We start from the raw sequence: 23824 nt of genomic DNA, 5'->3' as shown, positions 1-23824 counted from the left end.
TCCGAAAAGTGTTTAATACTTATCAACTGCCTTGCAAAATACTAAAATACAACTTAAACAGGACTATTAAATTATTTAATTTAAATGTTAAATAGTATTTTTTGATCACAGAAGCAATGATAAAATATGGACAAATAAATAAATAATGAAATGTTAATTACATAAAGCATCCCGTGTAATCATCTGCCAGAGAGTAGCCCCAGTCGGTCTGAGACCCCAGTCGGTCTGGGCCCAATAACTCGGTAATACTGCCAACGGCGGCCCAGACTCGGGCCACATGACTTGGGACGAGTCTGACTCTCAGCCGGAATCCGCACAGATCCACTGTGCTAGCTGGGATGGGACAACATTCTACAGGCCACAATCAACTCTATGTAGTGGTTGTCACGGAGGAGGCAGCGACCCCTTCTCATGTGATGGCGTTGGGTCATCCCAAGGATCCCGGAATGCACGGACGATGTTAGTGGGGGAACAGGAAGTTCCGGACAGAAGCGCACCATTATTCAGTGTAAAGAAAGCGCCAGAACGGTGCAGTCAAGAAGATAACATTCTTATCCTTTTTTATTTATTACTACAGGTATGTAATAGCACGTTTAAACATTCTAATATTGAAAGAACATGTCGTACCATTTTAGGTAATACATCCGTTAAGGTATTATCACGTTGGGTAAAGTGTTATTTTTGTGTCAAGCCGAGTGAAGAACGTGATAATATTAACATTTTTACAAGTTACATAGTTAGAGCCTTTGGTGTTTGTCTGAGTGGATGTACATCGTTTTCCTAATGTCATTTCACAAATAATATATTTACTTGAGATGTCTGAATTCGTTTTACAATTTATTAGTTTTGTGTAAAATTCACGTGCTGGTAAAATGGCGGCGCCACTCGGTTTGCGTCAACAGACTTCAGTCCAGGCAGAGTGGATGCAGCAGAGAGAGACCATTTCACGGTTGCACTACTATTTTAAAGCTTAATGTAATGAGTCCAAACCTACAGTCACTGGGTCCTGATTGTGACAGTGGAGCCCAGTTTGCTCTGCAGGATCCAGAGATGGCAACAGTGAAGCTGGAAGACTGCAGTCCAACACTGGAGCTGAATGTCAACATTAAAGATGAAGAAGAGGAGGAGAAGATTGGGACATCTGTTACTCATGGTAAGAGCAGGTTCTATCTGACTTTTAGGTTTGGGTTATTCATTCCAACTTCCCACTGTGTATGAAAAGGTCTATCTAGAGTGTAGACTAAAGAAGTGAAGTAGACAAACTGCCTGTGTTTTAAAGTTCTATGAAATGAGTTTGTGTAGATTCTAACCCTGGTGATAGTGAGTGGAGGATGATATGAAATGAGTCTGTGTAGTTACTAACCCTTGTGATAGTGAGTGGAGGATGATATGAAATGAGTCTGTGTAGTTTCTAACCCTTGTGATAGTGAGTGGAGGATGATATGAAATGAGTCTGTGTAGTTACTAACCCTTGTGATAGTGAGTGGAGGATGATATGAAATGAGTCTGTAGTTACTAACCCTTGTGATAGTGAGAGGAGGATGATATGAAATGAGTCTGTGTAGTTACTAACCCTTGTGATAGTGAGTGGAGGATGATATGAAATGAGTCTGTGTAGTTACTAACCCTTGTGATAGTGAGAGGAGGATGATATGAAATGAGTCTGTGTAGTTTCTAACCTTTGTGATAGTGAGTGGAGGATGACACGCCCCTTTTTAGCTTTCATCTCTTATCCACTTTTAGAATAGTTTTATTCCCCTGTGTTGTACAGCCTACTGATATGAATACATACACTACCAGCCTACTGATGTGAATACATACACTACCAGCCTACTGATATGAATACATACACTACCAGCCTACTGATATGAATACATACACTACCAGCCTACTGATATGAATACATACAGTGAGGGAAAAAGTATTTGATCCCCTGCTGATTTTGTACGTTTGATCATTTCTTTGTTAGTGGTCAGTCTGTAATTTTAATGGTAGTTTTATTTGAACAGTGAGAGACAGAATAACAACAAAAAAATCCAGACAAAAACGCACGTCAAAAATGTTATAAATTGATTTGCATTTTAATGAGGGAAATAAGTATTTGACCCCCTCTGCAAAACATGACTTAGTACTTGGTGGCAAAACCCTTGTTATTGCAATCAGAGGTCAGACGTTTCTTATAGTTGGCCACCAGGTTTGCACACATCTCAGGAGGGATTTTGTCTCACTCCTCTTTGCAGATCTTCTCCAAGTCATTAAGGTTTCGAGGCTGACGTTTGGGAACTCAAACCTTCATCTCCCTCCACAGATGTTCTATGGGATTAAGGTCTGGAGACTGGCTAGGCCGCTCCAGGGCCTTAATGTGCTTCTTCTTGAGCCACTCCCTTGTTGCCTTGGCCGTGTGTTTTGGGTCATTGCCATGCTGGAATACCCATCCATGACCCATTTTCAATGCCCTGGCTGAGGGAAGGAGGTTCTCACCCAAGATTTGACGGTACAAGGCCCCGTCCATCGTCCCTTGATGTGGTGAAGTTGTCCTGTCCCCTTAGCTGAAAAACACCCCCAAAGCATAATGTTTCCACCTCCATGTTTGACGTTGGGGATGGTGTTAGTGGGGTCATAGGCAGCATTCCTCCTCTTCCAAACACGGCAAGTTGAGTTGATGCCAAAGAGCTCCATTTTGGTCTCATCTGACCACAACACTTTCCCCCAGTTGTCCTCTTAATCATTCAGATGTTCATTGGCAAACTTCAGACAGGCATGTATATGTGCTTTCTTGAGCAGGGGGACCTTGCAGGCGCTGCAGGATTTCAGTCCTTCATGGCATAGTGTGTTACCAATTGTTTTCTTGGTGACTATGGTCCCAGCTGCCTTGAGATCATTGACAAGATCCTCCTGTGTAGTTCTGGGCTGATTCCTCACCGTTCTCATGATTGTTGCAACTCCACAAGGTGAGATCTTGCATGGAGCCCCAGGCCGAGGGAGTTTGACAGTTCTTTTGTGTTTCTTCCATTTGCAAATAATCGCACCAACTGTTGTCACCTTCTCACCAAGCTGCTTGGCGATGGTCTTGTTGCCCATTCCAGCCTTGTGTAGATCTACAATCTTGTCCACATTTACATTTACATTTAAGTCATTTGGCAGACGCTCTTATCCAGAGCGACTTACAAATTGGTGAATTCACCTAATGACATCCAGTGGAACAGCCACTTTACAATAGTGCATCTAAATCATTTAAGGGGGGGGGGGGGTGAGAAGGATAACTTTATCCTATCCTAGGTATTCCTTAAAGAGGTGGGGTTTCAGGTGTCTCCGGAAGGTGGTGATTGACTCCGCTGTCCTGGCGTCGTGAGGGAGGTTGTTCCACCATTGGGGGGCCAGAGAGCAGCGAACAGTTTTGACTGGGCTGAGCGGGAACTGTACTTCCTCAGTGGTAGGGAGGCGAGCAGGCCAGAGGTGGATGAACGCAGTGCCCTTGTTTGGGTGTAGGGCCTGATCAGAGCCTGGAGGTACTGCGGTGCCGTTCCCCTCACAGCTCCGTAGGCAAGCACCATGGTCTTGTAGCGGATGCGAGCTTCAACTGGAAGCCAGTGGAGAGAGCGGAGGAGCGGGGTGACGTGAGAGAACTTGGGAAGGTTGAACACCAGACGGGCTGCGGCGTTCTGGATGAGTTGTAGGGGTTTAATGGCACAGGCAGGGAGCCCAGCCAACAGCGAGTTGCAGTAATCCAGACGGGAGATGACAAGTGCCTGGATTAGGACCTGCGCCGCTTCCTGTGTGAGGCAGGGTCGTACTCTGCGGATGTTGTAGAGCATGAACCTACAGGAACGGGCCACCACCTTGATGTTAGTTGAGAACGACAGGGTGTTGTCAAGGATCACGCCAAGGTTCTTAGCGCTCTGGGAGGAGGACACAATGGAGTTGTCAACCGTGATGGCGAGATCATGGAACGGGCAGTCCTTCCCCGGGAGGAAGAGCAGCTCCGTCTTGCTGAGGTTCAGCTTGAGGTGGTGATCCGTCATCCACAATGATATGTCTGCCAGACATGCAGAGATGCGATTCGCCACCTGGTCATCAGAAGGGGGAAAGGAGAAGATTAATTGTGTGTCGTCTGCATAGCAATGATAGGAGAGACCATGTGAGGTTATGACAGAGCCAAGTGACTTGGTGTATAGCGAGAATAGGAGAGGTCCTAGAACAGAGCCCTGGGGGACACCAGTGGTGAGAGCGCGTGGCGAGGAGACAGATTCTCGCCACGCCACCTGGTAGGAGCGACCTGTCAGGTAGGACGCAATCCAAGCGTGGGCCGCGCCGGAGATGCCCAACTCGGAGAGGGTGGAGAGGAGGATCTGATGGTTCACAGTATCGAAGGCAGCCGTGTGACGACCCTCCCACTCCGTCTGCTGTATTCTGTTTGTTCTTGTTTCCTTATTAGGATGCCGGTGGGCGGAGTTGGGGAGGGTCGTCAGCTACATGGGAAACACCTGGGCCAGGTGTGTCCCAGGATAAATAGACCTCCTCTACATTCATGGAGGAGACTCTCTCCATGCAGACACCATTGTAGATTGTGTTGTGGTTCTTGGTGGTCTTTTGTTTATTTGCTTTGGCACCTTTCAACAACCTGCATTATCACATTCATGCATGCAAAACACTCACTTACACTGCTGATTACTGATTACACACACCATTGTATATTATACTTAGTTACTTATTTAATAAATATATATATATTGCTACTCCTTATCTCCACGTTGTCTCCCTTTTGTTACGGGCTTTGAGTCGGTTCGTGACAAGTGGGGGCTCGTCCGGGATCTTTTGAACTATTGGTTTGGGAGGCCGTGGAGGTACGTGTTTGGTTTGCATATTTTGTTTGCGTGTGATAGGCCCAGTATTGGTTGCCTTTGTTATTTTGTTTGCGTGCTGTGTTGGAGAGAGTATAATGGTTAGTTTCCAGGCCCTGCTTAGCCTGAACTCTTGTTCTACTTTCTGTTGGGACGTCAGTCTGAGGTGAGTAATCGGCTGTGTACCTCAGTGGGAGATTTGGGTAGGGTAGTGGAACTTGCTACCTGGAGCTATAGCCTTTTTCCCTGATAGGTTTAGCGACGTGTTTCATTTTTTGGAATATGTTGGGCATGGTTAATGTTTGTTATTTTTGTGTGGTGTCTGTGGACTGAGCAGTTGTCTCGGGGGCACATCCGTGGCTTGGTGGAATTTACCAGCATGCTGGGGAGTTTTTCCTTGTCAGCGGGCTACAGTGCGTAAATTCCCACCGCAAATCTGCACGAAGACTAGGGTTGAGTTATTGTAGGTTTTGGGGAAGCTCCATATCTCATCTCTCTTCTGTGGTGCTCAGGGTGATTGTCAATTCTCGGGTTGTAGTCTGGTTTGCTCAGCAGAAGGGAAGAGCGTCATGGCGTCTTATGTAGATGAGTTCATTCGCTCTCCATCGGAGGGATTGTTAGATTTAGGTACTAAAGACCAGCTGTTGAAGGTCGCGGAACACTACAAGGTTGAGATTAGTGATAAACGTCTAAAAAATTCTATTAGGTTGATATTGAAGGCCAATCTGATGGAGAGTGGTATTCTTGAAGTTACCACTGGGCCAGCCTCTGCTGAGGATTGGTCGTCTCCCAGTAATGTTACAATGGCCATTCCATCGGTTAGTCCTAGTAGCCTTCTTTTTGAACAGCAGAAAGAACTGCTTCTGTTACAGCTGGAGCATGATCGTGAGAAGAGAGAGCATGATCGGCAGCATGATCGTGAGAAGCTAGAGCATGATCGTATAAAATATGAAAAGGAATTGGCATTTAAACAAGATATGGAGCGTGCAAAGCTCAAGTTGCAACAAGAACGTATAGAGTTGGTTAGGGAAGGAAAGATCTCAGGGGAGAGTTTGTTTTGGGAAGGTGACCCAGATTTACCTAGGGGTAGTTCCGTTTTTGGTCGTGCCCCAGAGACATTTGATATTGTTGGGAACTTACGGTTATTGCCTCAGTTTAATGAAAGGGACCCCGAGACATTCTTTTCGTTGTTTGAGCGGGTTGCTGACGCTAGGAGTTGGCCTGATTCTGACCGCACTTTAATGTTGCAGTGTGTGCTGACTGGTAAGGCGCAGGAAGCATATTCAGCTCTTAGTGTACATGACAGTGCCAGTTATGATAAAGTTAAAACAGCTGTGTTACAGATTTATGAATTGGTCCCTGAGGCTTACCGCCAACGATTTAGGACTTTAAAAAGGGATGATAAGCAGACTCATGTTGAGTTTGCGCGACAATTATCTTTACAGTTTAACCGCTGGTGTTCCGCCTCTGCAGTTGTGACTTTCCAAGGGCTGTGTGATCTGATTATGTTAGAGCAATTTAAAGACACAATTCCTGATCGTATTGCCACGTATATTAACGAACAGAAAGTAAAGAATGTTGCTGAAGCTGCGGTTTTGGCGGACGAGTATGTGTTGACTCACAAAAGTGTCTTTGCAGAGCCCCGTATTCGGAAAGAGTGGGGGCGTTCGGATAGATTTGGGCTTCGCTCACCGAGATACTTTGGTTCACGGGCAGAGTTCTATCCAACTCGGGTTGAGCCTGACTCCCATGGTAAAGCTGACTTTGGGCAGGACTGTCACTACTGTCAAGGTTCAGGTCATTGGAAAACGAATGTCCACTTCTCAAGGCAAAGGGTGCTTACGCTAAATCTAAGCCTACCGCGTTAGCTGCACCTGTTCCACATCAGTTCACCCATGACTCATTTCCTCAGGCCCAAGAGAATGTGAAAGTCCATATTGATCCAGACTATTTACCTTTCATTACGGAAGGTTTTGTGTCTATGTTAGGAAGTAAAGACCTAGTGGCAGTGAAGATCCTGAGAGACACAGGAGCCTCTGAATCATTTGTGTTGGAGTCTGTGTTACCCTTTTCTGCTGAGACTGATTCAGGGAATAGTGTTCTAATTAGGGGAATAGGTTTGAACACTCTGTCAGTTCCATTGCATAAACTGATGTTGGATTGTGGGCTGGTGAAGGGTGAAGTTGTTATGGGGGTGCGTCCTTCGTTGCCTATTGAGGGTATCGACGTTATCCTTGGGAATAACTTGGCTGGTGAGCGTGTATGGCCTGTCGTGTTTCCATCTCTAGTGGTTTCCACTAAGCCGTCATTTGTTGGGATTCCTGATGAGAGTGTACAGAGTTTCCCAGAGGTGTTCTCTGCGTGTGCAGTGACACGTTCTATGGGTCGTGGCGAACTGGTCACTGCTCCGACTAATGATAATAATACAAAGTATGTCACTGTTTTCCCTGTTATCCCGTTATCTGTAACCCGCTCAGATCTAATCAATGCACAACGGAATGACCCCACGTTAGAAGAGTTGCGTGACCAAATTGTGCCTGTGGAACAGTTGGGAGATGTCGCCTATGGCTATTTTCTCCAAGAGGATGTCCTGATGAGAAAGTGGGTGTCTCATGATAGTTGTTTTCTAGGGGAGGCAATTAGTCAGGTTGTTGTACCAGTTAAGCTTCGTGAGTTGGTGTTGGAAACTTCTCACAGCGACGTTGCTGGACATATGGGGGTGAGGAAAACCTACAATCGCATATTAAGACATTTCTTTTGGCCTAGATTAAAGAGGGATGTTTCTGATTTTATCAAAACTTGTCACACCTGTCAATTAACTGGTAAGCCTAATCAAGCTATTAAACCAGTTCCATTGTTTCCTATTCCTGTACTTAGCCAACCTTTTGAGTATCTGATTATTGACTGTGTGGGTCCTCTGCCTCGTTCTAAAAGGGTAGCAGTTACCTGTTCACTGTGATGTGTCAGACCACTAGGTTTCCTGCTGCCTATCCTCTTCGATCTATCACGACTAAATCTGTGTTAAAAGCTTTAACTCAGTTTCTCTCATTGTTTGGAATCCCTAAGGTCATTCAGAGTGATCAAGGCTCTAATTTCACCTCTAATCTGTTTAGTCAGGTTCTTCAACAGCTCCATATTAAACACAATTTGTCTAGCACCTATCACGCGCAAAGTCAAGGAGCACTGGAACGTTTCCATCAAACTCTTAAGTCTTTGTTGAGAGCTTATTGTACTGAGATGGATAAGGATTGGGAGGAGGGGTTGCCTTGGTTACTGTTAGCTGCTAGGGAAGTTTCACAGGAGAGCACAGGTTTCAGTCCAAATGACCTTGTGTTTGGACATAGGGTGCGTGGACTTTTATCCGTTCTCCAGGATGACTGGAAGTCTCCCGAGCCTCCTCAGTCCCTATTATCGTATGTGTGTGATTTCCGGCGACGGCTGTACGCCGCTGGTGAAATGGCTAAAGAGAAGTTATCATCTGCACAGGAGAGGATGAAGGGCATATTTGATCGCCGAACTGAGCCTCGTCACTTTAGTCCAGGTGACCAGGTTCTTGCTCTGCTGCCAATTGTTGGTTCTCCTTTACAAGCTAAGTTTCAAGGTCCATATACAGTGGTGCGCCAGTACACTGAGCAAAATTATCTAGTTGCCACTCCAGAACGGAGGAAAGCACACCAGCTGTGCCATGTAAATCTGTTAAAACCCTATTATGCACGTTCCTCTGAGACTGAACAGTGGGATTCTACAGAGCACGGTAAACCTGTTCTTTTGGCTGATACAGTTGTTTCCTTGGGTTCTTGTCATGCTAGATCTGGGCATGAGGAGGAAGATGTTCCTGGTCCTGACGATTGTATATTGCAGGGTAGATTAAAAAATTCAGAAACACTGGATATTTTAGACAGTCTTCTCACTCACCTACCTGATGATGGGCGTGAAGAGATGGTTGGTCTGATTCAGAGCTTTCCAGGTTTGTTTTCTGATACACCTACACGTACAAACTTAATAGAACATGATATTGACATTGGAGGTGCTGACCCCATTCGTCAGCGGTTCTATAGAGTTTCTTCAGAGAAACTACGTTGTCTGGATGCTGAGGTCAAGTACATGCTGGAGAGTAAGATAGCAGAGCCTTCTTTCTCCAGTTGGGCTTCTCCCTGTATCTTGGTCAGTAAACCGGATGGAACAAACCGATTTTGTACGGACTACCGTAAGGTAAATAGTGTCACAAAGCTAGATTCATTTCCTCTTCCTCGAATGGAGGACTGTGTTGATCAAGTCGGTGCAGCTAAGTTTGTGAGCAAATTTGACCTGTTAAAAGGCTATTGGCAGGTGCCACTGACGAGTAGGGCACGTGAAATCTCTGCCTTTATTACACCCTTTGGTCTGTACTCGTATTCGGTTATGAGTTTCGGTTTGCGCAATGCACCTGCCACTTTTCAGCGACTTATGAACAGGGTTGTCGCCGGTCTGACCGGGTGCGCTGTTTATTTGGACGATGTAGTGATATATGCAGATACTTGGGAAGAACATCTGTCCCGTATTCAAGCCTTGTTTGAACGTTTCAAGGTCCATATAGGTCCTGTTCCTAAATGTTTACGTGACTGACCATTGTTACGTATTGTCATGTTCTCTCTATCCTGTCTGCTCCTGCCTGGTCTTGTTTTCTTCTTTCCTCTTAAATGTTGCTTCCTGTGTGAAGGTTGCTGAGGTCTGTGGAGGAGGTTGGCTAGGGTGAACACATAGACCCTCATCAATTTGTGGTGCAGAAGCTGTGTCAATTTGGAACTTAGAGGCTGGTATTTTCTTCCGGGGTCCTTGTTGGTCCCCGGTTTTATGGGGGGGAATGTGACGACCCTCCCACTCCGTCTGCTGTATTCTGTTTGTTCTTGTTTCCTTATTAGGATGCCGGTGGGCGGAGTTGGGGAGGGTCGTCAGCTACATGGGAAACACCTGGGCCAGGTGTGTCCCAGGATAAATAGACCTCCTCTACATTCATGGAGGAGACTCTCTCCATGCAGACACCATTGTAGATTGTGTTGTGGTTCTTGGTGGTCTTTTGTTTATTTGCTTTGGCACCTTTCAACAACCTGCATTATCACATTCATGCATGCAAAACACTCACTTACACTGCTGATTACTGATTACACACACCATTGTATATTATACTTAGTTACTTATTTAATAAATATATATATATTGCTACTCCTTATCTCCACGTTGTCTCCCTTTGTTACGGGCTTTGAGTCGGTTCGTGACAGCCGATAGGTCTAGAAGGATGAGAGCAGAGGAGAGAGAGTTAGCTTTAGCAGTGCGGAGCGCCTCCGTGATACAGAGAAGAGCAGTCTCCGTTGAATGACTAGTCTTGAAACCTGACTGATTTGGATCAAGAAGGTCATTCTGAGAGAGATCGCGGGAGAGCTGGCCAAGGACGGCACGTTCAAGAGTTTTGGAGAGAAAAGAAAGAAGGGATACTGGTCTGTAGTTGTTGACATCGGAGGGATCGAGTGTAGGTTTTTTCAGAAGGGGTGCAACTCTCGCTCTCTTGAAGACGGCAGGGACGTAGCCAGCGGTCAGGGATGAGTTGATGAGCGAGGTGAGGTAAGGGAGAAGGTCTCCGGAAATGGTCTGGAGAAGAGAGGAGGGGATAGGGTCAAGCGGGCAGGTTGTTGGGCGGCCGGCCGTCACAAGAAGCGAGATTTCATCTGGAGAGAGAGGGAGAAAGAGGTCAGAGCACAGGGTAGGGCAGTGTGAGCAGAACCAGCGGTGTCGTTTGACTTAGCAAACGAGGATCGGATGTCGTCGACCTTCTTTTCAAAATGGTTGACGAAGTCATCTGCAGAGAGGGAGGGGGGGAGGGGAGGAGGATTCAGGAGGGAGGAGAAGGTGGCAAAGAGCTTCCTAGGGTTAGAGGCAGATGCTTGGAATTTAGAGTGGTAGAAAGTGGCTTTAGCAGCAGAGACAGAGGAGGAAAATGTAGAGAGGAGGGAGTGAAAGGATGCCAGGTCCGCAGGGAGGCGAGTTTTCCTCCATTTCCGCTCGGCTGCCCGGAGCCCTGTTCTGTGAGCTCGCAATGAGTCGTCGAGCCACGGAGCGGGAGGGGAGGACCGAGCTGGCCTGGAGGATAGGGGACATAGAGAGTCAAAGGATGCAGAAAGGGAAGAGAGGAGGGTTGAGGAGGCAGAATCAGGAGATAGGTTGGAGAAGGTTTGAGCAAGGGAAGAGATGATAGGATGGAAGAGGAGAGAGTAGCGGGGGAGAGAGAGTGAAGGTTGGGACGGCGCGATACCATCCGAGTAGGGGCAGTGTGGGAAGTGTTGGATGAGAGCGAGAGGGAAAAGGATACAAGGTAGTGGTCGGAGACTTGGAGGGGAGTTGCAATGAGGTTAGTGGAAGAACAGCATCTAGTAAAGATGAGGTCGAGCGTATTGCCTGCCTTGTGAGTAGGGGGGGAAGGTGAGAGGGTGAGGTCAAAAGAGGAGAGGAGTGGAAAGAAGGAGGCAGAGAGGAATGAGTCAAAGGTAGACGTGGGGAGGTTAAAGTCGCCCAGGACTGTGAGAGGTGAGCCGTCCTCAGGAAAGGAGCTTATCAAGGAATCAAGCTCATTGATGAACTCTCCGAGGGAACCTGGAGGGCGATAAATGATAAGGATGTTAAGCTTGAAAGGGCTGGTAACAGTTACAGCATGGAATTCAAAGGAGGCGATAGACAGATGGGTAAGGGGAGAAAGAGAGAATGACCACTTGGGAGAGATGAGGATCCCGGTGCCACCACCCCGCTGACCAGAAGCTCTCGGGGTGTGCGAGAACACGTGGGTGGACGAAGAGAGAGCAGTAGGAGTAGCAGTGTTATCTGTGGTGATCCATGTTTCCGTCAGTGCCAAGAAGTCGAGGGACTGGAGGGAGGCATAGGCTGAGATGAACTCTGCCTTGTTGGCCGCAGATCGGCAGTTCCAGAGGCTCCCGGAGACCTGGAACTCCACGTGGGTCGTGCGCGCTGGGACCACCAGATTAGGGTGGCCGCGGCCACGCGGTGTGGAGCGTTTGTATGGTCTGTGCAGAGAGGAGAGAACAGGGATAGATAGACACATAGTTGACAGGCTACAGAAGAGGCTACGCTAATGCAAAGGAGATTGGAATGACAAGTGGACTACACGTCTCGAATGTTCAGAAAGTTAAGCTTACGTAGCAAGAATCTTATTGACTAAAATGATTGAAATGATACAGTACTGCTGGAGTAGGCTAGCTGGCAGTGGCTGCGTTGTTGACTTTGTAGGCTAGCTGGCAGTGGCTGCGTTGTTGACACTACACTAATCAAGTCGTTCCGTCGAGTGTAATAGTTTCTACAGTGCTGCTATTCGGGGCTAGCTGGCTAGCTAGCAGTGTTGATTACGTTACGTTACGTTAAAAGAACGACAATAGCTGGCTAGCTAACCTAGAAAATCGCTCTAGACTACACAATTGTCTTAGATACAAAGACGGCTATGTAGCTAGCTAGCTACGATCAAACAAATCAAACCGTTGTACTGTAATGAAGTGAAATGAAAATGTGATACTACCTGTGGAGCGAAGCGGAATGTTGACCGGGTTGTTGAAGTTCTGTTCGGTAGACGTTGGCTAGCTGTTGGCTAGCTAGCTAGCAGTATCTCCTACGTTAAGGACGACAAATAGCTGGCTAGCTAACCTCGGTAAATTAAGATAATCACTCTAAGTCTACACACTCTAAACTACACAATTATCTTGGATACGAAGACAGCAAAGACAGCTATGTAGCTAACTAACACTACACTAATCAAGTCGTTCAGTTGAGTGTAATAGTTTCTACAGTGCTGGAATTCGGTGGACGTTAGCTAGCTGCTGGGCAGATAGCAGTGTAGACTACGTTAGGACGACGAAATACGATAATTACGCAATTATCTTTGATACAAAGACGGCTATGTAGCTAGCTAAGAAGAAATTGCAAAGATTAGACAAATCAAACCGTTGTACTATAATGAAATGTAATGAAAAGTTGAAAAGTTATACTACCTGCGGACCGAAGTGTAGATGCTACATCCTTGGAGAGCTCTTTGGTCTTGGCCATGGTGGAGAGTTTGGAATCTGATTGATTGCTTCTGTGTACAGGTGTCTTTTATACAGGTAAGAAACTGAGATTAAGAGCACTCCCTTTAAGAGTGTGCTCCTAATCTCAGCTCCTTACCTGTATGTAAGACACCTGGGAGCCAGAAATCTTTCTGATTGAGAGGGGGTCAAATACTTATTTCCCCCATTAAAATTAAAATCAATTTATAACATTTTTGGCATGTGTTTTTCGGGATTTTTTTTGTTGATATTCTGTCTCTCACTGTTCAAATAAACATACCATTAAAATTACAGACTGATCATTTCTTTGTCATTGGGCAAATGCACAAAATCAGCAGGGGATCAAATACTTTTTTCCCCTCACTGTATGTCACCTGGTACAGACAGAGGACTGGCCATCCCTTTGGGCCTGGTTCCTCTCTACCTTTCTTTCTTCCATTCCTGCTTTCTAGGGAGTTTTCTTCTTCTACATCGACATTGCTTGCTCTTTGGGGATTTTAGGCTGGGTTTCTATAAAGCACTTTGACATCTGCTGATGTAAAAAGGGCTTCATAATATCAATTTGATTGACATGTATATCACACCAACTGACTGGTTCTTCTGATGTTGTTCACACAGGAGACCAGGTTGAGACATTCTCTACATCCAGAGAGAAACAGCAGGAAGATCATGGAGCTAAGAGGTCTCACCACTGCCCACATTGTGAAGAGATTTTCCCAATTCTATCAAAGCTAAAAATACACCTAAAAATACACACAGGAGAGAATCTGTATTCCTGTACTGACTGTGGGAAGAGATTCACAACATTAAGGGCTCTGACAGTTCATCTGAGAGTGCACACTGGAGAGAAGCCTTACTCCTGCCCTCACTGTGGGAAGAGTTTCTCTCGACAGGGCCACTTAAAAAGACATGAACATATACATACAGGAGTGAAGCCTTACTCCTGCTCTGACTGTGTAAAATGCTACACAACATCAACTGAGCTAAAACTTCACCAGAGAGTGCACACTGTAGAGAAGCCTTACTCCTGCTCTGACTGTGGAAAGAGTTTCTCTCGACAGGGGTTTTTAAAAGCACATGAATTTATACATACAGGAGTGAAGCCTTATTCCTGCTCTGACTGTGGGAAGATGTTCTCTCAATTGGGCAACTTAAAAACACATGAACGTATACATACAGGAGTGAAGCCTTACGCCTGCTCTGACTGTGTAAAATGCTTCGCAACATCAACTGAGCAAAAAGTCCATCAGAGAACACACACAGGAGAAAAGCCTTACTCCTGCTCTGACTGTGTAAAATGCTTCACAACATCAACTGAGCTAAAAGTCCACCAGAGAACACACACAGGTGAGAAGCCTTACTCCTGCTCTGACTGTGGAAAGAGTTTCTCTCAATTGTGCCACTTAAAAAGACACCAAGGTAAACATAAAGGAGAGAAGCCTTGCCACTGATCTGACTGTTGAATTTGTTTTAAACAGCTGAGCTAAAAGGTCATCAGAGAACAGACACAGGAGAGAAGCCTTAGAACTCTTAATTTTCCAAGAGTAACTCGATTGAAAGTCAAAGTATTTGGTTGTAAATATACCTTAGTATCAAAAGTAAAAGTGAATAATTTAAAATTCCTTAAATTAACCTCTACGCGATGGGTGTCCCTTAACCGGGATGGTTGTTGCTAACTTCTCCAATGTGACTAGAATTATGTTGTATACAACAGACAGTTTTTCGGGGACATAGACATGTCTTTTATATAGGCAGAAAGCTTAAATTCTTGTTAATATTCTGCAGTGTCCAATTTAACAGTAACTATTACAGTGACAAAATACCTTGCTATTTTTTGAGGACAACTTTTATCATGGCAACTGGTATAATACATTCACCTCTGAAGGTCAATAATGTACTTGCATTCGGTAATCTTGCTCTGATTTGTCATCCTGAGGGTCCCAGAGATAAAATGTAGCATAGTTTAATTTGCTAAAATCTATTTTTATGTTCAAATGTAGGAACTGGGTTCTACATTTTGAACCCCTGCGGTCTCTGGCACCACACCCACCCTGCCCAGCCATCTAGTTGTGTAAGTTAGTGTATAAGGTAATGGTTCATCATGTATGACATTCCTGGCAGTGTGTAAACTTAAATGTTTTATTACCATAGCATTTGTTCTCTATAGTTTTGTACTTAATTGTATCAATTGACCAATTCAGCACAACTCCTGGCAGACTTGATGCAGTGCAGTAATGTAATTCTTTACTGGATCAGTCAGAAACTCTGCACACTGTTGTTGTCTGGTGGCCAAAATCTAAATTACACCTAGACTCCTATCTGAAAGTATGTATTTTCCTGTTATTTTACCAGGTAAGTTGACTGAGAACACATTCTCATTTACAGCAACGACCTGAGGAATAGTTACAGGGAATGAATGAGCCAATTGTAAACTGGGGATTATTAGGTGACCATGATGGTTTGAGGGCCAGATTGGGAATTGAGCCAGGACACCAGGGTTAACACCCCTACTCCTAAGTGCCATGGGCTCTTTAATGATCTCCGAGAGTCAGGACACCCATTTTAAAGTCCCATCCGAAAGACAGCACCCAACACAGGGCAGTGTCTGCTCTGGGGCATTGGGATGTTATTTTAGACCAGAGGAAAGAGTGCCTCCTATTGGCCCTCCAACACCACTTCCAGCAGCATCTGGTCTCCCATCCAGGGACTGACCAGGACCAACCCTGCTTAGCTTCAGAAGCAAGCCAGCAGTGGGATGCAGGGTGGTATGCTGCTGGCTATATGGCCTTTCTCTTGCATTTCAAAGACGAAAAAGAAAAACACTTTTTTCTGTTTGTATTATATTTGACCAGATCTAATGTGTTATTCTCCTACGTTAATTTCACATTTCCACAAACTTCAAATGGTATCAAGAATATGCATATCCTTGCTTCAGGTGCTGATCTACAAGCAGTTAGATTTGGGTATGTATTTTTAGGCGAAAATGATTTTTTTTGTTTAAGTGTACAATCCTTAAGAAGTTAAATTAAGCAAACCAGACGGCACAATTGTGTTTTATTTTTTATATTACGGATAACCAGGGGCACACCATTTACAAGCAAAACATTTGTGTTTAGTGAGTCTGCCAGATCAGAGGCAGTAGGGATGACCAGGGATGATATCTTGATAAGTGCGTGAATTGGACCATTTTCTGTCCTGCTAATCAGAAAAAACGTAAAGAATACTTTTGGGTGTCAGGGAAAATGTTTGGAGTAAAAAGTATTATTTAGTGAAATAAAAGTGAAAGTTGTCAAATATAAATAGTAAAGTACAGATACCCCCCAAAAACGACTTAAGTAGTTCTTCAAATAATGTTTATTTAAGTACTTTACACCACTGCATGCATCCATGCCGTGTGTCAGCGTTACAGGCTGGTGGTGTGATGGCTGGGGTGTGTTTTCAGGGCACACATTGGGCCCCTTGATAAAGGTTGAGTAATGGTTGAGTAATGTTTGAACACATCATTGTCAATCAGGTGCCTCCCTTCATGGCAGCAGTGTATCCATCTGCAAATGGATTCTTTCAGCAGGATTATGTCTTATGCCACAAGGTTTGTCCAGGAATGGTTCCAAGAACATTACTTCTTTGTCCATTTGTGGGAGGAGATGGAACGAGCTATTCGGAGTAGATCCATTCGCAGCCAACTTGACACAATTGTGGGAAGCATTGGAGTCGATATGGACCAGCATCCCTTTGGAACGCACACAACACCTTGGACAGTCTATGCCCCAACGATTTGAGGCTGTTCTGGGGGCAAAGGGGGGTGCAACTCAATATTAGGAAGGTGTTTCAAACATTTTGTACTAGGGATGCACCGACATGGCATTTTTGGCCAATACGATATCCAATATTTTCCTTGCCAAAAGAACGATACCGATATTTAAAAGGTTAGCGGCCTGTTAAGCATTTTAGCACAGTTAAATAGTTAACACACACTCACACGGATGCAGCGGTCTGCAAGAGGTGTCACTACAGTCCCTGGTTTGAATCCTGGCTGTATCAAATCCGGATGTGATTGAGAGGCCCATAGGGCCGGGCACAATTGGCCCAGTGTTGTCCGGGGTAGGCCGTCCTTGTAAATAAGCATTTTGTTCTTAACCGATTTGCCTAGTTAAGTAAAGGTTACACACACCATACCACACCACACGACCAAAAAGTTATTTTGTTGGCATTTACATATGTCCCCATTACCAGTAAAACATCATCAAAACCTATTTCTTTCACTTACTCACTGTGCTGTTTCGTTGTTCAGTCGTTTCATTCTGAACCAGGATTTCATCATACATGTCAAGCAGTGAAGTTTCAGCTCTGTCTGTCCGTAGTCTCTCTTCCTCATGTGCTCTTTCACTGTGTCCGTTTCCATCTTGTCCAGCTGTTTATGTAACATGTCACGTAAACCCTGTTACTTGTCTGCATCGAAGTAGTGGTCCTTGTACCGAGCATCGAGTATGATGACCTCACAGTAAAGAGACTCAGAGAGAATGCCATCAAATCGCTTGTTCACAGCATCAAGTACTTTTGTTAGTTAAACCCACGGTCTGTGTCGGGCAGTTTTGTTGAGCAGGGGTTTCAATGCCATGACAGAGGGTATCATTTCTGCTGCAGTGGCAATAGGGCTTTCCTCAGTACGAAATCCTCATCGACCCACTGTGCTGTCAGACTCAGTACGCTCATGGGGCTGACATCGCTGGTCCAAGCAGTGACACCCATAGATGTGCGTTTTAACAATTCTGTGTAACTCCGATAGGGCACCATATGAAAAATACTGCGTTCTGGGGATTGACCATTCGGCGAAAGCCAACGTCATCCAGGACAGAGGACGGTTGATTGTCAAGGGCAATGAATTCCATTATCTTGGCGTTAACGGATTTCGTCTTTGAGTTGTCTTGCTGAAATTTTCTTACTCTTTCAAATGACTGCTTGACTTGAACTTGTTTAGTTGTTGGAAGTGTGCGCTTAGTATTTTTCTGCTTTTGTTCTGAGTCGTGCTGTATTTTTTTGTGGCGTCATTACGTCATCTACCTACGTTATATAGGTATGCATGTCTACTTTGACACATTACTTTCACATCCGCATTAAATCGGGCCGATGTTGGCATGTTTAGCTATTATCGTGCGATTCCGATATGCTCAACGATATATTGTGCATCCCTATTTTGTACACTCCGTGTATATCATATAAAAATGGTGTAATGATCAGTTTTTAGCATTAGTTTGGGTGGATTATTTTATTACTAAACAACTTTTGTTTATTGATAAACAGGTTATGAATCAACTACTTGTGTTTATTAAATTGTATTTTAATACTAGATGTATTATACCATCTGTAGTAACGCAGTTACTACCATCTGCAGTAACGCGCCACTCCGGACACTCCATCCGAAAAGTTGTTAAATGCTTATCAATTGCCTTGCACAAAGTATCAAAATTCTAAAATACAACTTCAGCAGGACTATTAAATTAATTAATTTAAATGTTAAATATTATTTTTTTGATCACAGAAACAATGATAAAATATGGACAAATAAAATAATAATGAAACGTCAATTACATAAAGCAGCCCGTGTAATCATCTGCCAGAGAGTAGCCCCAGTCGGTCTGAGACCCAAGCAATACATTTGGGCCCGATAACTCGGTAATACTGCCTAAGGCGGCCCAGACTCGGGCCACATGACGTCGGCCGAGTCGGACTCTCAGCCGGAATCGGCACAGATCCACTGTGCTAGCTGGGATGGGACAACATTCTACAGGCCACAATCAACTCTATGCAAAATAAATGTGTCCCGGAGGAGGCAGCGACCCCTTCTCATGTGATGGCGTTGGGTCATCCCAAGGATCCCGGAATGCACGGACGATGTTAGTGGGGGAACAGGAAGTTCCGGACAGAAGCGCACCATTATTCAGTGTAAAGAAAGCGCCAGAACGGTGCAGTCAAGAAGATAACATTCTTGTCCTTTTCTATTTATTACTACAGGTATTTAATAGCACGTTTAAACATTCTAATATTGAAAGAACATGTCGTACCATTTTAGGTAATACATCCGTTAAGGTATTATCGCGTTGGGTAAATTGTTATTTTTGTGTCAAGCCGAGTGAAGAACGTGATAATGTTAACTATTTTACAAGTTACATAGTTAGAGCCTTTGGTGTTTGTCTGAGTGGATGTACACCGTTTCTCAATGTAATTTCACGAAGAATATATTTACTTGAGATGTCTGAATTCGTTTTATAATTTATTAGTTTTGTGTAAAATTCACGAACTGGTAAAATGGCGGCGCCACTCGGTTTGCGTCAACAGACTTCAGTCCAGGCAGTGTGGATGCAGCAGAGAGAGACCATTTCACGGTTGCTCTACTGTTTTAAAGCTTAATGTAATGATTATCAGTTTTCTACATGTGTACTAATATTCAGACTATTTAAGTTATCGCTGTCTATAAATATTACTATGGTGTGAACGGAAATACTATTGTTTTTTGATTGAAATAACGCAGTGAAGACAGGGTTATTCAGGAAAATAGTACATAGTGCTGCCTAAAACATACTGCAACCTTGTACTAAATGGTTTTTGAGTCATTTATGCATTTATGTGAATTCAGGAAATCTACCGTAGATTAAGTGCGCTTAATTGTGTAGCCTGATTTAAAGCGTAAACCTTGTCTAATGTAAAGGAATTCATCTGTTGTTGTCCATGCTGAGCTACCAGATCTATTGAAATGAGATCAGTGTGCGACTTGGACAGGAGCTGAGTGCCGGCACCTCTAATGTATATTGTTTGAGCTCATGTTCCTCTTGTATAATATTAGCTCAACAGTATTGTGGTACTCCTGCACCTAGATTTAAATAATATTTTTTGAGAGTAAAGAAAGTGCCAGAACTGAGAAGACAATAACTTTGTCCGTTTTCTCTTTATTACTACTGGCAGACTCAGATTAAGTCTGAGGCTGGTAACATCAACAGTGAGGACAAACCCAGCCTGCCTCTCTCCTTCCACAAGGAGTCCAAACCTACAGTCACTGGGTCCTGATTGTGACAGACGAGCCCAGTTTGCACTGCAGGATCCATAGATGGCATCAGTGAAGCTGGAAGACTGCAGTCCAACAATGGAGCTGAATATTGACATTAAAGATGAAGAAGAGGAGGAGAAGATTGGGGGATCTGTTAGTCATGGTAAGAGCAGGTTCTGTCTATCCAAGTTTGTTTACTGGCATAGAGCAGTGGGGTGGAGACACTTGCAGAAGTTGGCCTTTTATGGTAAGAGCAGGTTCCATCTAACTACGTTTGTTGTTCATTCCAACTTCCCACTGTGCATGAAAAGTTGCAGTATATATGTTTCAATGAGAAGGTAGATGTTATTTTATGCTACTGACACGTGCCTGGTTTGACACCTGTCTGGAGTGGTCAGGGAGGAGACTAAAGAAGTGAAGTAGATAAACTGGCAGTCTTTTAAAGTTCTATGAAATGAGTCTGTGTATTTTCTAACCCTTGTGATAGTGAGTGGAGGATGAAAAAGATCAGAAAAAGATATGAATACATACACTACCAGCCTACTGATATGAATACATACACTACCAGCCTACTGATATGAATACATACACTACCAGCCTACTGATATGAATACATACAGTACCAGCCTACTGATATGAATACATACACTACCAGACTACTGATATGAATACATACACTACCAGCCTACTGATATGAATACATACAGTACCAGCCTACTGATATGAATACATGCACTACCAGCCTACTGATATGAATACATACACTACCAGCCTACTGATATGAATACATACACTACCAGCCTACTGATATGAATACATACACTACCAGCCTACTGATATGAATACATACACTACCAGCCTACTGATATGAATACATACACTACCAGCCTACTGATATGAATACATACAGTACCAGCCTACTGATATGAATACATACACTACCAGCCTACTGATATGAATACATACGTTACCAGCCTACTGATATGAATACATATGTTACCAGCCTACTGATATGAATACATATGTTACCAGCCTACTGATATGAATACATATGTTACCAGCCTACTGATATGAATACATATGTTACCAGCCTACTGATATGAATACACATGTTACCAGACTGCTGATATGAATACATACACTACCAGACTACTGATATGAATACATACACTACCAGACTACTGATATGAATACATATGTTACCAGCCTACTGATATGAATACATACAGTACCAGCCTACTGATATGAATACATACAGTACCAGACTACTGATATGAATACATACACTACCAGACTACTGATATGAATACATACACTACCAGACTACTGATATGAATACATATGTTACCAGCCTACTGATATGAATACATACAGTACCAGCCTACTGATATGAATACATACACTACCAGCCTACTGATATGAATACATACAGTACCAGACTACTGATATGAATACATACACTACCAGCCTACTGATATGAACACATACAGTACCAGACTACCGATATGAATACATACACTACCAGACTACTGATATGAATACATACACTACCAGCCTACTGATATGAATACATACAGTACCAACCTACTGATATGAATACATACAGTACCAGACTACTGATATGAATACATACAGTACCAACCTACTGATATGAATACATACACTACATTCACAATGTATTTAGACCCCATGACTTCTTATACATTTTGTTACGTTACAGCCTTTTTCTAAAATTGATTAAATAAATGTTTCTCATCAATCTACAAACAATACACCATAATGTCAAAGCAAAAACAGGTTTTTAGAAATGTTTTCACATCTATAAAATATTTAAAACAGAAATCACTTATTTACATAAGTATTCAGACTCTTTGCTAGGAGACTCGACATTGAGCTCAGGTGCATCTTGTTTCCATTGATAATCCTTGAGATATTTCTACAACTTGATTGTTGTCAACCTGTGGTAAATTCAGTTGATTGGACATGATTTGGAAAGGCACACACCTGTCTATATAAGGTCCCACATTTCACAGTGCATGTCAGAGCAAAAACCAAGCCATGAGGTTGAAGGAATTGTCCGTAGAGCTCCATGATGGCGGGGCCCACTCGGTCTGCATCAACAAACTTCAGTGTGGATGCAGCAGAGAGACAATTTTACAGTTGCACTGCTGTTTTCAAACCAAATGTAATGATTATCGGTTTTCTACATGTGTCATATTCAGACACATTCAGTTGTTTCTGTCTTTGTCTATAAATGTTACTGTGGTGTGAACGGGACATACAAATGGTTTTTGAAGTAAAACAGTGAATACGAGGTTAAGTAAAATAGCACCGTGATGCCTAAAAAATACTGCAACCTTGTACTAAATGTTTTGAGTCATTCATGCATTTTTCTACTATAGGTTAAGTATTGTCTCAAACATATTGTTGAGCTCCTGCACCTAAATATAAACAGTACCGGCACCCAAAATGTTTATCGGCAGCTATTTCAGTCCAAGTCAAGCACTGAATTAGGTAATTGAACAAGAAAAAATAGCATATATTTTTAGAGAATGAAGAAAGTGCCAGAACTTTAGACAATAATGTTTGTGTCCTTTTCTCTTATTCCACTTTCTAACTCAGGTATGAGGCCGGTAACATCAACAGTGAAGACAAACCCAGCCTGCCTCTCTCCTCCCACACTGAGTCCAAACCTACAGTCACTGGGTCCTGATAATGACAATGGAGGCCAGTTTTTACACCAGGATCCAGAGATGGCATCAGTGAAGCTGGAAGACTGCAGTCAAACACTGGAGCTGAATGTCAACATTAAAGATGAAGAAGAGGAGGAGAAGATTGGGAAATCTGTTTCTCATGGTAAGAGCAGGTTCTATCTAACTAAGTTTGTTGTTCGTTCCAACTTCCCACTGTGCATGATAAGTTGCAGGAGAATGAGTGTGTAGTTACTAACCTTTGTGATGTTGAGTTGATGATACACCTCAGAATTTATAACTTATGATGTACTTTAATCGTTTTTTATTCCCCTTTTGTATTGCACAGCCTTCTTACATGAATACGTACAGGTAGCCTAGTGGTTAGAGAGTTGGCCAGCTAGTTCGAATCCCAGAGCTGACAAGGTAAAAATTGGTCGTTCTGCCCCTGAGCAAAGCAGTTAACCCACTGTTCCCTCGGCGCCGGAGATGTGGATGCCGATTATGGCAGCCCCCCTCACCTCTCTGATTCAAAGTGGTTGGGTTAAATGTGGAAGACACATTTCAGTTGAATGCATTCAGTTGTACAACTGACTAGGTATCCCCTCTCCCATTCAGGAAGTATTTAAACCCCTTGACTTCTTCACGTTTTGTTACGTTACAGCCTTATTCTAAGATTATATTTTTATATCAAATTTAACACTCATCAATCTACACACAATACCCCATAATGACAAAGCAAACACGTTTTTAGAAATGTTTTGACATTTTATACTTAAAAAAACCCAAACTGATATACCTTATTTACATACGTATTCAGACCCTTTGCTATGAGACACGACATTAAGCTCAGGTGCATCCGGTTTCCATTAGATATGTTTCTACAACTTGGTTGTTGTCAAACCTGTGGTAAATTCAATTGATTGGACATGATTTGGGAAAGCACACACCTGTTTATATAAGGTCCCACAGTTGACAGTGCATGTCAGAGTAAAAACCACATTTTTATTTACACTGACTGCCTAACCGGACGATGCTGGTTCAATTATGCGTCGCCCTATGGGACTCCTGATCACAGCCAGTTGAGATACAGCCTGGAATCGAACCAGTGTCTGTAGTGATGCCTCAAGCGCTGAGATGCAGTGCCTTCGACCGCTGCGCCACTCGGAAGCC

General features: G+C 43.6%; 2 protein-coding genes across 4 annotated transcripts in view; both read left to right on the top strand.

The window, feature by feature from the left end:
• Window positions 1-457: 457 nt before the first annotated feature.
• Window positions 458-18057, top strand: LOC135536816 (gastrula zinc finger protein XlCGF17.1-like). Of its 2 annotated transcripts, none has more exons than XM_064963066.1 (3): window positions 458-577; window positions 1020-1153; window positions 13538-18057. In XM_064963066.1, the coding sequence occupies exons 2-3, from the start codon at window positions 1051-1053 to the stop codon at window positions 14368-14370; spliced, it is 936 nt and encodes a 311-aa protein (XP_064819138.1). In that variant the 5' UTR covers window positions 458-577; window positions 1020-1050; the 3' UTR covers window positions 14371-18057. The 2 variants fall into 2 exon arrangements, with proteins under 2 accessions (XP_064819138.1, XP_064819137.1); XM_064963065.1 differs by having other exon boundaries at window positions 903-1153.
• A 659-nt stretch (window positions 18058-18716) lies between these two features.
• The window catches only part of LOC135536809 (gastrula zinc finger protein XlCGF52.1-like), a 171545-nt gene continuing 166437 nt past the window's right edge, over window positions 18717-23824 (top strand). The window contains exons 1-3 of one of the 2 annotated variants that reach the window (XM_064963043.1): window positions 18717-18931; window positions 19880-20124; window positions 22584-22817. In XM_064963043.1, coding sequence (XP_064819115.1) covers window positions 20022-20124; window positions 22584-22817 — 337 coding nt within the window. In that variant the 5' untranslated portion in view covers window positions 18717-18931; window positions 19880-20021. Of the gene's footprint in view, window positions 18932-19879; window positions 20125-22583; window positions 22818-23824 lie in introns of those variants that run through there. The other variant, XM_064963045.1, reaches the window with a different exon arrangement.

The sequence above is a fragment of the Oncorhynchus masou genome, unplaced genomic scaffold (genome assembly GCF_036934945.1).
Source record: "Oncorhynchus masou masou isolate Uvic2021 unplaced genomic scaffold, UVic_Omas_1.1 unplaced_scaffold_666, whole genome shotgun sequence".
Classification (NCBI taxonomy): domain Eukaryota; kingdom Metazoa; phylum Chordata; class Actinopteri; order Salmoniformes; family Salmonidae; genus Oncorhynchus; species Oncorhynchus masou.
Note: the sequence above shows the minus strand (reverse complement) of the source record. Positions and strands in the feature narration are given on the sequence as shown.